The sequence below is a fragment of the Psammomys obesus genome, unplaced genomic scaffold, assembly GCF_907164565.1.
Source record: "Psammomys obesus unplaced genomic scaffold, mPsaObe1.curated_primary_1811, whole genome shotgun sequence".
NCBI lineage: Eukaryota > Metazoa > Chordata > Mammalia > Rodentia > Muridae > Psammomys > Psammomys obesus.
In genome coordinates, this window is record NW_026591598.1 from 11985510 (window position 1) to 12000507 (window position 14998).

At 52.2% G+C, this 14998-nt stretch overlaps 1 protein-coding gene across 3 annotated transcripts in view; it reads right to left on the minus strand.

Moving 5' to 3' along the window:
• Rps6ka1 (ribosomal protein S6 kinase A1) overlaps positions 1-14998 on the minus strand; it is a 39064-nt gene that overhangs the window by 6414 nt on the left and 17652 nt on the right. For all 3 annotated transcript variants that reach the window (XM_055611024.1, XM_055611023.1, XM_055611025.1), the window contains 11 exons: positions 13645-13751; positions 12771-12808; positions 12187-12329; positions 11733-11803; positions 11376-11464; positions 10183-10247; positions 9798-9900; positions 7191-7321; positions 6199-6324; positions 5894-5983; positions 5442-5600 (listed from right to left, as the gene is read on the minus strand). In XM_055611024.1, coding sequence (XP_055466999.1) covers positions 5442-5600; positions 5894-5983; positions 6199-6324; positions 7191-7321; positions 9798-9900; positions 10183-10247; positions 11376-11464; positions 11733-11803; positions 12187-12329; positions 12771-12808; positions 13645-13751 — 1122 coding nt within the window. The remainder of the gene's footprint in view (positions 1-5441; positions 5601-5893; positions 5984-6198; positions 6325-7190; positions 7322-9797; positions 9901-10182; positions 10248-11375; positions 11465-11732; positions 11804-12186; positions 12330-12770; positions 12809-13644; positions 13752-14998) is intronic.

The following is a 14998-nucleotide window of genomic DNA, read 5'->3' on the forward strand; positions in this document are numbered from 1 at the left end:
AACCAACCAACCAACCAACCAACCAACCAACCAACCAACCAACCAACCAGGTGTCTGGCCCCTCAGTATTCCTTCCTTTCCTTCAGCTTCTTTGGACTCGCAGCTTCAGAGACCAAACCAACCTTGAGAGCCCCTGCAATCACCTCTACAAAAAGAGCATCCACCCTGAGTTGGCATCAGCAGCTCCTGGAATCTGGAAAAGGCCAGAAACGAAACTCTGGCGACCTATAAACTCCTGGCTCTGGGAAAGAGACAATTTCCCGCATGCAGCTGCCTGAACTCAGGATTAATCTGTAGCTTTCAAGGGGCCACAATGCCTTTGAAGACGCTCTTGTTCGGGAGAGCAATTCCTTGCTCTAAGGTTCAGGTTAGCCACTGGTAATCTGCTAGCCCAGCTCTGCCTTCTTGTATACAATGTTCTGTCTGCACAAGTGCCTGTTCGCCAGAAGAGGGCTCTAGATCTCATTATAGATGGGTGTGAGCCACCATGTGGTTGCTGGGACTTGAACTCAAGACCTCTGGAAGAGCAGACAGTGCTCTTAACTGCTGAGCCATCTCTCCAGCCCCCAGCTCTGTCTTCTTAGCCCTGGCTGTCCTGGAACTTACTCTGTAGACCAGACTGGCCTTGAACTCACAGAAATCCACTTGCCTCTGCCTCCTGAGTGCTGAGATTATAGCTGTGTGCCACCACTGCCCTTTTTTGTTTTCTGAGACAAGGTCTTGTTATAAAGACCAGGCTAGTTATATAGCAGCCCAGACTGGCCTCAAATCCATGATGCTCCTGCCTCTGGAGACATGGCGTCACAGTCATGTGCTATCATGTGTGGCTCCCCTCTGCCCCCCAGTACTGTGGGGCCTCTAGCACACTAGGCAATCACTCTAGCATTGAGCCAATGCCGTTAGGGGGAATCCTTTTTTTTTTTTTTAAAGATTTATTATTTATACAACATTCTGCCTGTATATCAGATCTTACTATATGCCGGGAGCCAACGCTATCTACTGAAGCCTAAGTCAATTAGTGAGTCAAAGCTATCTAGTGGAGACAAAAGGTGTTTACTAGGCCAAAGCCAAATAGTGAGCAAAGGTCATTTAGTGGAGACCTAAAGCTATTTAGTGAAAGTTATCTAGGACCCTAACTCATGGGTGATAGACTGTAGGACATCTGTTTGTTAGAGCATCCGTGAGAAAACATCCCTATGGTATCTTGCAGGTACCCTATTTAACACATGAAAGCACTCTTCCTGTCTCCTGCAGCAGCTAATTACCTTCCCCCTTTTCCTGCCTTCTCCCTATATAAGTTGGGTAAAAATTTCTAATAAATGAAGCTTTGATCAGACAAACAGACTTGGCTTCCTTCCTTGCGCTTCTGGTCCCCTCCCATTCCTTCCACTCTTCTCCCTTAGGAACCCATGTTGAAGTCCCTCAGGTGGGGGCAACTATAGATGGTTCTGAGCCACCATGCAGTTGCTGGGAACTGAACTCAGGACCTTTGGAAGAACAGCTAGTGTTCTTAACCTCTTGAGCCATCTCTCCAGCCCGTTAGGGGGAATCTTTAACCAGCATTAACAAGACAGGAAAAGGAAACATTTACTCTCTGATCTGACATGTTTAAATATTAGTCTGCTTGCACTGGCCACATAAGAAACCAAAGCCACTTCAAACGTGACCATTAAAAACCCCTGTGGTGGGGCTGAGGAGATGGCTCAGCAGTCAAAAGCACAGGCTACTCTTCCTGAGGACCCAGGTTCAATTCCCAGCACCCACATGACAGCACACAACTGTCTGAACTCCAGTTCCAGAGAATCTGGTATCCTCAGACATACATACATGCAGGCGAAATACCAATGTACATAAAAATAAGTAAATCTTAAAAAAAAAAAAAAACAAAAACGTGGCAACTAAACTGAAGCTTTGGTTAAAGGTAAAGTTCCCTTTTATATCCCTTTTATAAAAGAATTCTGGGCCCCTAAGAGGGTTTAATCGGTAAAGGCAATTGCAGCCAAGCCTGACATGCTGAAAGAGATAACTGACTCCCACAAGAAATGCTATGACCCACACACATGCACCGTGGCACATACTCCCACACATACTAAATTAACTAGGTGAACAAATGTGAAAGAATCCCTGAGTAAATTATATGTAACCTAATACAGCCATACGGCTATTTTTGCAAGTCTAGCAACATAATCACTTCCAAGACTCTGAAAGGACAACTCCATGAATTGAGGGTCTTCCCAGTGAGGAGATGGAGCTGCTCCCACCTGGCCTGAGCAATCAGGAGCACCAGGAGGCAATCTGTGGGTGCCATTCAGGATCAAGTACTGCGTCTCCACTGAGGAGACAAATGGCCTTCCCCCCAACCCCATTTACTGTTTTGTAGCAGAATGCCCAACAGAGAACACACCCCCAACTGCCCTGCAGAAGAGCCAGCGCTTAAGTACAAATGGGGAACTCAGCTGTTGTACATAACTAGCTCGGGGCCCTTGAGTCTTTGGCCCTAGGTATGAGTACAGCAGATCCGGAGCCTGTGCACTTCTGAGGACATCACGACCCCTATTCCCGTTCCGTCACCAAAACATGGAACTGGACGCTGATGGTTGGACATGATCATAAGCCCCCTCCTAGTCTTCCTCTGTGGATGTCATCGATAAGAACAAAGAACACTGCAATTCCTTGATCAGTGTCCTGCGGTAGCGAAGTATTCTAGCTGGGTGTAGGTGCTATTGTGTCTATATTCTCAGCACTCAGGAGGCCGAGGCAGGTGGCTCTCTGTGAGTTCCAAGCCAACAGGCTAGCCTAGGTTATATGAAAAGACCTTGTCTCAAAAAATCAGGGTGTGGAGCCACGAGCCTTTCATCCCAGTACTCCAGAGGCAGAGGCAGAGGCAGGTAGATCTCTGAGTTTGAGGCCAACCTGGTCTACAGAGTAAGTTCCAGGACAGCCAGAAACTACTCAGAGGAAGCCAGTCTCAAAAAAGAAATTAGCAAGAACAGAAACGACAATAACAACAACAACAAAATAGGTAAGTCTTCTACATGATCCGTTTGGAACCCAGGCCTTGGTTGGCCTTCAGAACCGTACTCCCAGTCTCCCTGTAAGGAAATGAAATCTACTTTAAGGGTGTGTGCACAGCACTCAGGAGGACTTGGGTTTGACTCTCAGCATGGACTAAAAAAGACCCTTTCTCCCACTCATCATCAAAGCACAAAATGAATGCCAGTGGTAAGGCGCTGCAAGGGCTTACAGGAAACAAAGGCACGAAGGGAATGACAGAAAAACACAAACGCTGCTGCTGGGAAACAACAGACTTAGAGCCTGGGATAGTCCAAGGGAACTTCTGGTCTCTTTGACACATTAGTGGCTCGTGCTGCACTTGACACTGGGGCACACTTTATGCAAGTTTCAATTCAGTTAAGAAACACGAGCCCTGGTGGATGAGGTCACATGTACTCGAGACAGGGTTTCTCTGTGGAGCCCTGGCTGTCCTGGAACTCACCCTGTAGACCAGGCTGGCCTTGAACTCATAAAGATCCGCCTGCCTCTGCCTCTGCCTCTGCCTCCTGAATGCTGGCATTACAGGCGTGGGCACCCGCCACCCAGCTGAGGTGACATGCACTTGAAGACAAAGCCTTGCCAGGTAGACCAGCCTGGCCTCAATCTCACAGAGATTCCTCTGCCCCTGTCTCTTGAGTGCTAGAACTAAAGGCCCAGGCTATAAGACGAAGTCCCAAAAACAAAAACTCTTTAGCTCTGGGTATTTAGAAGTCAAGTGTCCAATACTGTTCAGCGTGGCTGTTCCAGAGGGAAAAGGACTGTACTGTGCTATTCTTTCATTTGTTTGTTTCGAGGTGGGGTTTCAAAACATAGATCCGTGGTTAAGGGAGCTTGCTGCTCCCCTGGAGGACTCTTAAATTTGGTTCCCAGCACCCACATCTGGCGGCTCACAACTGCCCTCTTCTGTCCTCTAGTGTGCACATGTCCTCACATACACAAGCAATTTTTATGTGTGTGTGTGTGTGTGTGTGTGTGTGTGTGTGTGTGTGTGTGTATACACACACACACACACACACACACTCGGACAAGCAGCACCCCTCCCTGGTCTCTACTTCAGTTCCTGCCTCCAGATTCCTGCCTTGATTTTCCTCAATTGGACGGTGACCTGGGAAATATAACCCAAATAAAGCCTTTTCCTCCCCAACTTCCTTTCAGTCATCATTGCTTTTCCACAGCAATAGAGAGCAAAATAGGACGGCATGTAAACCTGGGAGCCAGAGTTCAGATCTTTAGCACCCATGTAGATGCTGGGCAGACATGGCAGGCTACTTGTAATTCCAACACTGGAAGCCCGAAATAAGTTACTTAGCTAGTCAGCACAAGCCTGGACCAGGGAGAGCCTCTGCCTCAATATATACAGGGCTTCCAGTGTTGGAATTACAGGACTACAGCTGGGCTGCCATGCCTGGCTTTCTGTACTCCCTCCCCCGCCTTGGAGACAAGGTTTCACTTGGTAGACATGGCTGGCCTCAAACTCACAATCTCTGTGTACTGAGTGCTGGGATTAAAGGCACACAATGTTCTGTCTGCATGTACACCTGCACGCCAGCAGAGGGCACCAGATCCCACTATAGATGGTTATGGCCACCCTGTGGTTGCTAGGAATTGACCTCAGGACCTCTGGAAGAGCAGCCAGTGCTCTTAACCTCTGATCCATCTCTCCAGCCCTCCTGACGTCACTCTTAACACCTCACTGTCTGATCAGAAGCCTGCCAGAACACCACCTCTCTCAGCCAGAGAACCACCAGGTAGCTCGAAAGCATTGGGAACTTTACTTGCTTGGCTGCTTACTCACCAGGGCCAACATCAACAAAGGAAGCCACGCCCTGCTCTTTGGCCCTTCTCAGGCCCTCCTCCTTAGCACCTGGGCCACCCTCTCCCCTTTGATGCCTGGAAGACCCCTACAGGGACTACCCTGCCCTACTCTAAACAAAATCTACTCCTTCCAGCAACCTCCAGACTCCATTTTCCCAGGAGGATGACCTTATGGCTCCAAGCCTCAGACTTCGGGCCCTGTTAAGGGCCAGTAACAACTAATTCAGGCTTTGTGGAAATGCCACCAAGGTAACAAAGGAAACGCTCTCTTAAATTAAACCTTAGCAGCTAGGCGTGGTGTCGCACACCTGTGATCCGGCACTCAGGGAGGGAGAGGCAGGTGGACTGCTGTGAGTTCAAAACCAGCCTGGTCTACAAAGTAAGTCCAGGACAGCCAAAAAAGAACCTCAGCATATGGTGTACGGCACACAGTAGGTACTAGACAGAGGCAACCAGCCACTTACCCATCCCTAGCCCCCTCCCTTCCCCATGGCACTCCCGAGCCAGCCAGGTCTTGCGTTCTGCCCGTATCACGACCTTGGACACCCTAAGCCCCCTTAATAAAGACTCACCCCCTGGGAATGCAAGTACTCCACGGTCTTGCTGACGGTGTGCAGGACGCAGCTGGCCTCCCGCTCCGAGAAGAACCTCTGCCGCAGGATCTTGTCCAGCAGCTCCCCGCCCCTCATCAGCTCCGTCACCAGGTACACGTGTTTGCCATCATCATACACCTGCCAGAGACCGCACCATGAGGGCCCTTGGCCCCCAGCTCTCCAGACAAGGAAGCCCGAGGGCTGGTTCTGCCACACGTCAATGGCTCGACCAGACCGCCACCGTCTGGGCTCCCAGCCCGCTGGCCAGTGGGTGCTGCCTAATCCTCGAAGCTTCAGGGACCCCTGCCTCTTTCTCATGAGCCCTGGGAGGGTGCCCTGAAGTCAAAAACATGGTGTCCCTCGGGCATGGTGTCAAATCCTACAGCTGGGTTTTCCAGCCCAGCCCGGCTCCAGCGGTCCTCCCCACTCACATCTTTCAGGGTGATGATGTTGGGGTGTTGTCCGTACCGCAGAAGAATCTCAATCTCCTCTGAGGGATCTCGTTTGCTCTTGTCAATAACCTGCAGAGAATGGGAGAGGGAGCCCCACACGTGACAACATCAGGGGCACAGACCCACGGTCCAGGTCTCTCTGCCATGCAGCCCACACCACAAGGCCCAGGGAGACCCAGCCGCACGCCTGTCGGAATCCAAGCACCCCCATCCAAGTGTCCCAGGGACACTGGCCTCACTCCCAACACAGCCTGCCTGAGCCATGCTATGACTGGGAGGCCCACCTTGACCGCATACTCCATGTTGGTGGCCTTGTGGACACAGCGCTTACACACGGAGTAAGAGCCCACTCCAATCGTCTCCTTTACGATGTAGCCGTCACTGAAAACCAAGTTCTTCCCGTGAAGTTGCTGCAGGAGACAAGAGTCAGCCTGACCCCAGGCACTACGGCCCAGGGGTCATCCCCAACATCAGGCCTGGCTCAGTAAGGATGGCATGGAGAGAGGAGAAACTGTCACAAGGCCTAAGTGTTGTGTGTGTGAACTCGGTCAAAAACCTGCCCATTTCGGAGCCTCAGTTTCTACTCTCTGCAATGGGTGTGCTCGATTTACACATTAGCTCTGGGAAGCCTCTTCAGAGGAAGGTTCTATCACTACAGATGAGGAAACTGAGGCACAGGGGCTGATGTCTCCCCTAGAGTCTGGACCTTGCTTTTTTCCTTGGGGACAGGGTTTCTCTGTGTAGCCCTGGCTGTCCTGGACTTGCTTTGTAGACCGGGCTGGCCTCCAACTCAAAGAGATCCACCTGCCTCTGCCTCCCAAGTGCCTGGATTATAGGCACGTGCCATAGCTAAACCCAGACCATGAGCTCTGAGGTCTACAGTACTGCCTGTTAGCTGTTAACTTTCCACGGAGCAGTCTATGTACAAAGGAAGGGCACGAGTGGGCACAGACTAGGCCCCTGCCACCTTCTCCTACCGGGACACCCCAGCCACTCCCTTATTCCACCCTCAGGGCGTTCTGTGGCATTCCTCCAGAGCCTAGCTCTATCTCAGTTTCCATCTGTCTTTTTAATCGGGGCCACTCTGAGCCAGATCTCAAGGACTGTGTTACACTATCGGATTTAACACATGAGGACAGTGAGGGTCCAGGAGGTCATCGTCTGGGTCTCAGCGGGGTTTGGCCTGTCCAGCCCTGGGGCCTGCGTTCTCAGCTCTGCTGTTTGTGGCTTTTATGCGGAAAGGGGCAGCAGAGCAGCAGCGTCCCCACCCCCTCACCTGTACCACCGAGTGGAGGGGGGCCTGAGTGGCCCGAGGCTTGCTGTCATCCTCCATTAGGCCAGTGGCCACGAAGCTGAAGCCACGGAACAGCTGATGGGCGCCAGCACTGGGGGGGATGCCTGGTGAATCTGTCAAGGAGAGGGCACGGGGTGAGGGGGTACTCTTGATGCCAAGGCAGTCCAGGAAGGGGAGACTGCAGGGAGCCTGGCAGCCATGGAGGGATCGGGTTGACAGTCTATCTACCCCAGGCCTGTACCTATCTGTTCATATGGGTAGCTCAGGGGTACAGCACTTGCTCCGAACATACAATGTCTTGGGTTTGATACCCAGCACTCCAAAGAAATACAAACACATACACTGTTAGGTCTCGAACCCTAGACATTGGGTTGGCTCCTCCCAGCACCGTTTCCCTGCGCCCGCCCTGAACCTCTCCCTCCCAGGGCTTGGCTTCCCCTGCTCTTCCTACAGCCTGATTTTTATATAACTTGGCCATCCTGGCTACTCCTGGCCCAGACCACCCTTTTTGGTCAGTGGCTCCTGTCTTCCTGTTGCAGAACTCCAAAATTGTGGACTGTAAAACCCTGTTTATTGTTTGGCTTGGTTGAGCCCTAACACACACCTTTAATCCAAGAACTTTCTGTCTACTGTAAACAGGTGATTACAGAGTGATTCACCCAGCCCTATCTCATACTCTCTGTATACCGGATCTAACAAAGCTTTCCCTCGGTAAAAGGGTCAGAGCAAGAAACCAGCTGACAGGGATTAAAGAGAAGGAGGGACTTTGAGCTGAGGGGTATTTAAGACAGTGTCTCAGAAGCAGAGCCTTTAGCTCAAGCTCTGGCTTCAGCTCCTCAGCTCCCTGGCTTTTTGGCCTTTGAGCTAGCAAGCCTTCAGCCTTGGGTTTTGTTTTTTTGTTTGTTTGGGGTTTTTTTGGCCTTTCCTCCTAGGCTGTCAGTTGTACTAGTGAGTGTTTTGGGGTTTTTCCATCTGACCTGAGCTGAGAAGGAAGGTCAGCTGGGTGCTTTCTCTGCCTCTCTGAGCTAGCAGGTTTTCACCCCAGCATCTGGCTCCCGAGTCCTTATTGGTAAAATAGAATGGTTGGGATTTTCATCATTTACAACAACCTCTTCCTCTCCCTTCCTCCCCGTCCCACGGTCTGGTTCAGTGTGTCGGCCATGTTCATATCCTGGGTTCTTCCCTCTGCTGGTTCCCTCCCTTCTAGCTACAATCAAAATCTTCTCCATACTTTAGGAATGGCCATGTCCTCCTCCTTTTGATTTCATTTTTTTTTCCCATTCACATACTAAATGAATAAATAAACAAACCTGGCATGATGGCACATGCCTGTCACCTCAGCGCACAGAAGGCACTCAGGAGTGTGGCTGCTCTGAGGCCAGCCTGTCTAGGTTCCATAGCTCTGAGCTAGCCTGAGCCTGTCTCAAAAACTCCAAATAACCAATTAATGAGTGTAATATAAACAAATAAACATGTTCTTAGACCCTCCCAGTCCTGTCTGTCTGCAGGCAGGATGCCTCCTCCCCGAGCCTTCCCACCTCCGGTCCATCTCCCTCGCTAGGTCCATGCTCAGCACAGCTACAGGTAGAGCTCAGCTCCAACCAATAAGTCTGGGGCCATCTGTGCCCTCAGCCTCTCTTCTCCCTGCAGCAACTCAGTCCCGCTGGAACCCCACAGCCTCGAAAGTTCTCAGAGCTGCCACGCTTGCCATTCCCCTGGATTGGATAATCCTGTCCATCCTCCAAGGCTTGGCTCATATGTCCTCCCCTCAGAAAGCTGCCTGCTGTTGCTTCTCTGACCCTCTAAAATCCCTTTTCCCCCAATAGCCTGAGCGACATGGTTGTCTTGTTCACTCTCCTAAATCTGTCTTCACCACCATTCTCACTATGGCTGACACACAGCAGGGACCCGATATGGGTGTGGGGGATAAGCGATGAGCTTCCTGTCAGCCATGGTGTACAAGCTACATAGAGAAAAATCACCCTTCAAGAAGGTATCTCAGAACCGACACACAACTCCCTAGCCACTGGCAGTATCTGGCCGGACCATCTGGATTCCCGCGCTCTCTCTTAGAAGCCACCCTCACTGGCTTCTTGCAGCAATGGGGGGAGAGGACGGATAAGGGGGGGTCTGTGACTCTCCCCCGAAGGTTCCAGCCAAGCGATGAAGCCTAGCATCGGAAGGCAAGCCCATTCCTACACTCATCCCTTCAAGGGCACCGTCGCCTCCGCTCGGCCAGAGCCTCTGCATCACAGATTCCTCCTCCCTGATTCGAGTGGAGGCCTGACATGTTCAGTTTTCCCAGCGGGCTGGAAGATGCCTGGGGCAGGGGTCCTGACTTTTCTGCTTCGGCCTAAACCAACCCCACATCTCATCCCCTCACCCGGAAACAAAGAGCCCACGGTGCCCCTGACAGGTCGGCAGGCAGAAAGAGGCCAGGGCGGAGTATAAATCCCACGGAGCCAGATACCCACTGTTATCTACCCATGCAGCTGGCCCCCCAGAGGCCAGCTCTGCATTCCACAGATCCCCCCAAGATCTGCTTCCCTGGCCCTAGCCCCAGACAGACAAGCCAGACGAGGGGCCTACCCCTGGGTGTGCGTGACGTGAACTCGGTATCAAAGTAGAAGGTGTCATCGGGCTGGGCCACAGCTGGCTTGAAAGGTGGCTTGATCTCGCGACGGTAGAGCTTCTACAAGGAGGGGTAAAGGCCCTGGTCACTGTGGTGACCCCCCAGCAGGAAGAACGGAAGCTGTGCTGCCCAGTAGGTAACAGAAAATCTGAATCTTTGGGAGACCGGCCTTCCAGAGCATGACAGCGTCCTCCAGGGGCATTTCAAGGGCTGCTCACCTATCTCCCACATCTGAGGCCACAACTGGCAGAGGACTCCCTCCACTCCCCCACCTCCCACCCTTCCCCCACCCCCCAAACCTCCCACCCTTCCTGTGTCCATGGCGTGGACAGATTCACTCACATTCCAGTCAATGGTGGAATAGAAAATATGTCTCTTAATTTCCTCTGCCCCATCAGGGCCCGAGCCTGAAAGAAGCCAAATGAGGGTCAAACCTCACACACCTCCTTGTCCCCCAAGCTCTGGATCAGCTGCTCCAGCAGATGGCAGCTTGGGCTCACCCTGCCCCACATCAGCACTCGTCACCCTGAGGCCTGGAGCATGCTCAGCACTTTCTACTTTATGGAGTAAAGCTGACACTGACAATCAAGTGCCAGTGTCCTGAAGAAGGACGGGCAGGCAGAATAGGCGACTTATCCAGGCGCCTATTAACCAGGACAGAAGCTGGACTTTTCTTCTTCAAATCAGGGTTTCTCTGTGTAGCCTTGGCTGTCCTAGACTTGCTTTGTAGACCAGGCTGGCCTCAAACTCACAGGTATAGGCCTGCTCTGCCTCCCAGAGTGCTGGGATCACAGGCGTGTGCCACCTCACCCAGCTGATGCTGGACTTCTTTTGAGATCTAACAAGGGCCTCCATCTAGCCCGGCCAGGGACCCCTCTCTGCCCTTCTTCTCCTACTGCCCTCTTTATCCCTGAGACAAACGCTTATTCAGTCCAACCCTGGGGTGGGGACTGGACCTTATGAAACTTGGTGGGGTTCCAGATAAAGCCAGCAACCAAAAAGTCAGCAAATACTGCACACTCCAGCACACGACAGGCACGTCCTTCTCTGACTCAGAGGACCCCGGGAGCTGGGTCAGGATCACTGTCTCTACTGACAAAAGGAACCTGGTGCTCGGAGGGGTGATGTCACCTGCCCAATTAGGTAGCGCACAAACGGTACTCAATCACTCAACAAATATTTGCAGTGACTGCTGGGTGCCAGGCGGTGGGGACGGACACAGCTAGGACTGGGGCCTTTCTTGCTCCTAAGCTCATGTGCCTTCTCTTGAGCCAGCAACCTTGGCAGAGAAGCTGTGTGGGGGCCTCTGTCCTTGTCCCTGAGGGGGTAGGGATGACTCAGTTCCTGCCTTCCCTGCCCCACACAGGTCACCCTCCCAACACCACACATGGAGACAGAAAACAGGGAGGCCGGGAGCATTGTCTGCTCGCACAAAGGACAACGGCTCCTTTCAGCCCCAGATGTGGTCCTGTGGCCTAGGCTGCAGCTGTGCCCTGTTCCCGTCCGCCACGTCCCCTCCCCTGAGCTGGGCTTACCAAGCCGGTTGGCAGGATTCCTCTTGAACAGAGCCCGCAGGAGGCTCTGGGCTTCCGTGCTCAAAAACTGGGGCATGCCTAGCTTCGCCCTAGAACAGCCACAGGTCTCATCAGGGCCGAGCCCCGCCCCAGAAGCCCCAGAGCCCCCTTCCCTTTGTCCAGGTCTCTTTCCCAGCTCAGTCCAGACAAGCCAGCCACTAACTCACCTCCCAAAGACTTTAGGGACACCTCCCATGGTAACCCTTGCCGGTGGACAGCAAGGGTTCTGTGGAGTCAGGGAAAAGGCAAATCTCTGGCCCCGAAGCTGGGGTGGGATTAGGAAGAACTTGTCAGGGCCAGGGCAGCGCTGGTGCTTACTTCAAAATCAAGGTCATGGTCTCCTTCCGGTCCTTCCCCTGGAAGGGCAGGGAGCCCGTCAGCATCTCAAACTGCAGGGAAAAGGTGCAATCTTGATCTCTCTCTCCCACATCCTCTTTCCCCTCCTTCCCAGGCTACCCTGCTCCAGTCCCAGGATTCCTGCTGGCCTCTTTGACTTTATAGACTCTTCCTGGAGCAAGGCCTCCGCCTGCCTCTTTCCCCATCCCAGCCTAGACTCTAGAAGCAGCACCAAAGCTGGAAGCTGAGGAGAACCCCCAAGTCAGGTGAAGGCTACTTCAGTCAGGTGAACTGAAGTCCAAGATGCTTCCAAGTGCAATAGTGTGCAGGGTGACACAGCTTGGTTGTGAGGCCAGAAGAGGATGAGAGGATTTTTCTCGCCATATACACAGAGAAAGCTTATGGCTAGCTCATTTACCCTTGTCCGGACACTCACCATCAACACCCCATAGGACCACCAATCTGCGCTGTGGGTGTGCCCCTGGCGGTTGACAACCTCAGGCGCCATGTACTCCACCGTTCCGCAGAAGGAATAGGCCTTCCTCTCATGGTCAATGGCCTCCTTGCTCAGGCCAAAGTCTGTGGCATGGGCAAAGAAGTCGTCTTTAGGACCCCTGCCCGAGCATATCTGCCCAAGATTATAGCGGGGAGCTGTGTCTGAACTGGAACCTGGGGGCCCTTGAGAGATGGCCCAGCAGTTAAGAGCACTGGCTGTTCTTCCAGAGAACCCAGGTTCGAGTCCCAGCTCCCACATGATGGCTAGCAACCAGGCCAGGGAAGTCTGGCTTCTGTGGGCAACGCATGCATGAGGTACAGACAAGCATGCCCGCAGGCAAAACCCCATACACAAGCAAGCAAACAAACAAACACAAATAACGAGGGCTTGAGCTTTTGGCTTCCTGTATATAATTGGCATTATCGCTCAGGAGACAGAGGGAACTCCGAGCCCTCAGCTGAGAACAGATGGAGGCTCCCTTCATCCTTCCCCAGAGCCCAAAGGAGCAGGCGCCCTTCACTCACCAGTGAGTTTGATGTGGCCCTCCTCATCCAGAAGGACACTGTGTAACAGAGAGACGGGAGTCAAGAAGCCTTAGCAGCAGGCACTCTGTGGGTTCTGGGGGTGCCACGGGATGGAGGAACTTGGGCCAGATCTACCCAGGGGAAGACTGGCACAACAGAGGCCCGGCAATGGCATCAGGGTCCCGTGTTACTAAAGGGAAAACTACAGCTCAGGAAAGTAACTCCCTCTAGTCATAAGATTTGTCTGTGCAGCTTTTCTTTAAGTACAGGCTCCACTGTATTGTACAGGCTGGCTTCAAACTCCTGGACACTGCCTCTTGCTGGTACTGTGGCTGTGTACAGGGCCTGGCCTGAGGTGTGTCTAACTGTGCACCTCAAGTCTAACACCAGACTCTATCCTAGCTCTCAAGATAGCACTGGAAAGCGCTAGGAGGAACATATCAAGAAATGATTTCTAAGCCGGGCGTGGTGGTACAAGCCTTTAATCCCAGTAGAGGCAGGTGGATTGCTATGAGCTGGAGGCCAGCCTGATCTACAGTGCTAGTCAGGGCTATACAAAGAAATCCTGTCTTGAAAAACAAACAAAACAAAACAAAATGATCTGTAATGGCAGCATCCCTGATGGAGGCACACGGCTGCCCGGCGGCCTTCCGTAATAGCAGTACTGGTCAGGCACTCCCTAATCACCGAAGGTGAATCTTAGGCTAATGGCCTAATGCTAATGGCCTCTACTCACTCCAACCATCCATCCTTCTGATTGACACAAAGTTCCTGGGAAAGGCCACCCCATCTCCACCAGAGTGGCACTGAGCTAAGAGGCCCAGGAGCAGTCTCTGCACCCCAGAGAGAGGCCAGGAGCATGGCAGGCACTCACTTCTCAGGCTTGAGGTCTCTGTAAATGATGCCCAAACTGTGCAGGTGGTCCAGGCCCAGTGCCAGTTCAGCCAGGTAGAACTTTACGTCCTCCTCCGTAAACATAACCTGCGACAGGGAGAGACAGGCTTCAGTGGAAGCTGGGCTGCAGAGCAGTCAGAGCCCCTGAGGAGGGTCAACCCCGGGGACAGGGTCCAATGTCACATATCTGTCCCTAATACACAAGTCATGCGCTGTGATAGTCTGGAAACAGCAAGGAGTGGGAACAATCCATGCAGGAGTCAAAGACTAAATAAACGGCCTCTCCTGGGTAAAACGGTTAGCTACGCACAGCCCAGAACAAGGAGTATCTTCACATCCCGATGCTGAACCATCCGAGACACGCTGACCGTAGAGGCCAGGCACAGAACAGTGTGCACAGAGCAATACTTCTCACATAAGAGAGTCAGAGTAGGGACTCAACATGTATAGAATTTATTTACAAGAAGGAACCCGAGAAGGTTAAATAGAACCCCCCCTCCCCAATGTTTACCCACAGAGGGTAGAGGAACTATGGTAGTGACGAGACTTTACCACTTTATTTTTCTTTTGAATCACGAAAATGGACCACCTCATTAAGCACTAACTTTTTGGGGGAAGGGGGTGGTTCGAGACCAGGTTTCTCTGTGTGGCCTTGGCTGTCCTCGACTCATTCTGTGGACCAGGCTGGCCTTGAACCCAGAGGTCCACCTACCTCTGCCTCCCTGAGTGCTGGGTTTACAGGCATGTGCCACTGCGCCTGGCTAGCATAAATGTTTTAAATATGGGAAGATTTGGATCTGAGAAATCGAGACAAGACTCAACACCAATCACTCAAGTTCTTGGAAGCCACATGGTAGAAGGAGAGAACCAAATCTTACAAGTTGTCCTCTGACCTCCATCTGTGTGCACGTGTGTCCATGTGTCCATCCGTGTGTGTGTCCCAATATAAATACTGGTGTTTGCTTGTTTGTTTGTTTGTTTTAAAGAAGGTGTGCATTTTTTTCCATCCTAGGAATTGAATCAGGCCTTTGCATAATCTAGACAAACACTCAAAAAACTCTACTGCTGAGTTACATCCCAGCCCTATTTATTTTTAGTTTGTCAGGCAGGTCTTAATCCTGTAATCCACCTGCCTCAGCCTCACAGGTAGCTGAAACGGCAGGCCTGTGCCACCACGCCTGGCCAAGCCTGGTTCTCTCCCTATTTTTTAGGAATGAGGTTCAGATGCTTTTGGGTCAGGGCCCTTTATATTACAGCCTTTTGTGCAAACGGCAGGACCAGAAGCTGTCCTGGGCGGCTTTGGGCTTCTCTGCCTTGGCCAGCACAACCCCTGG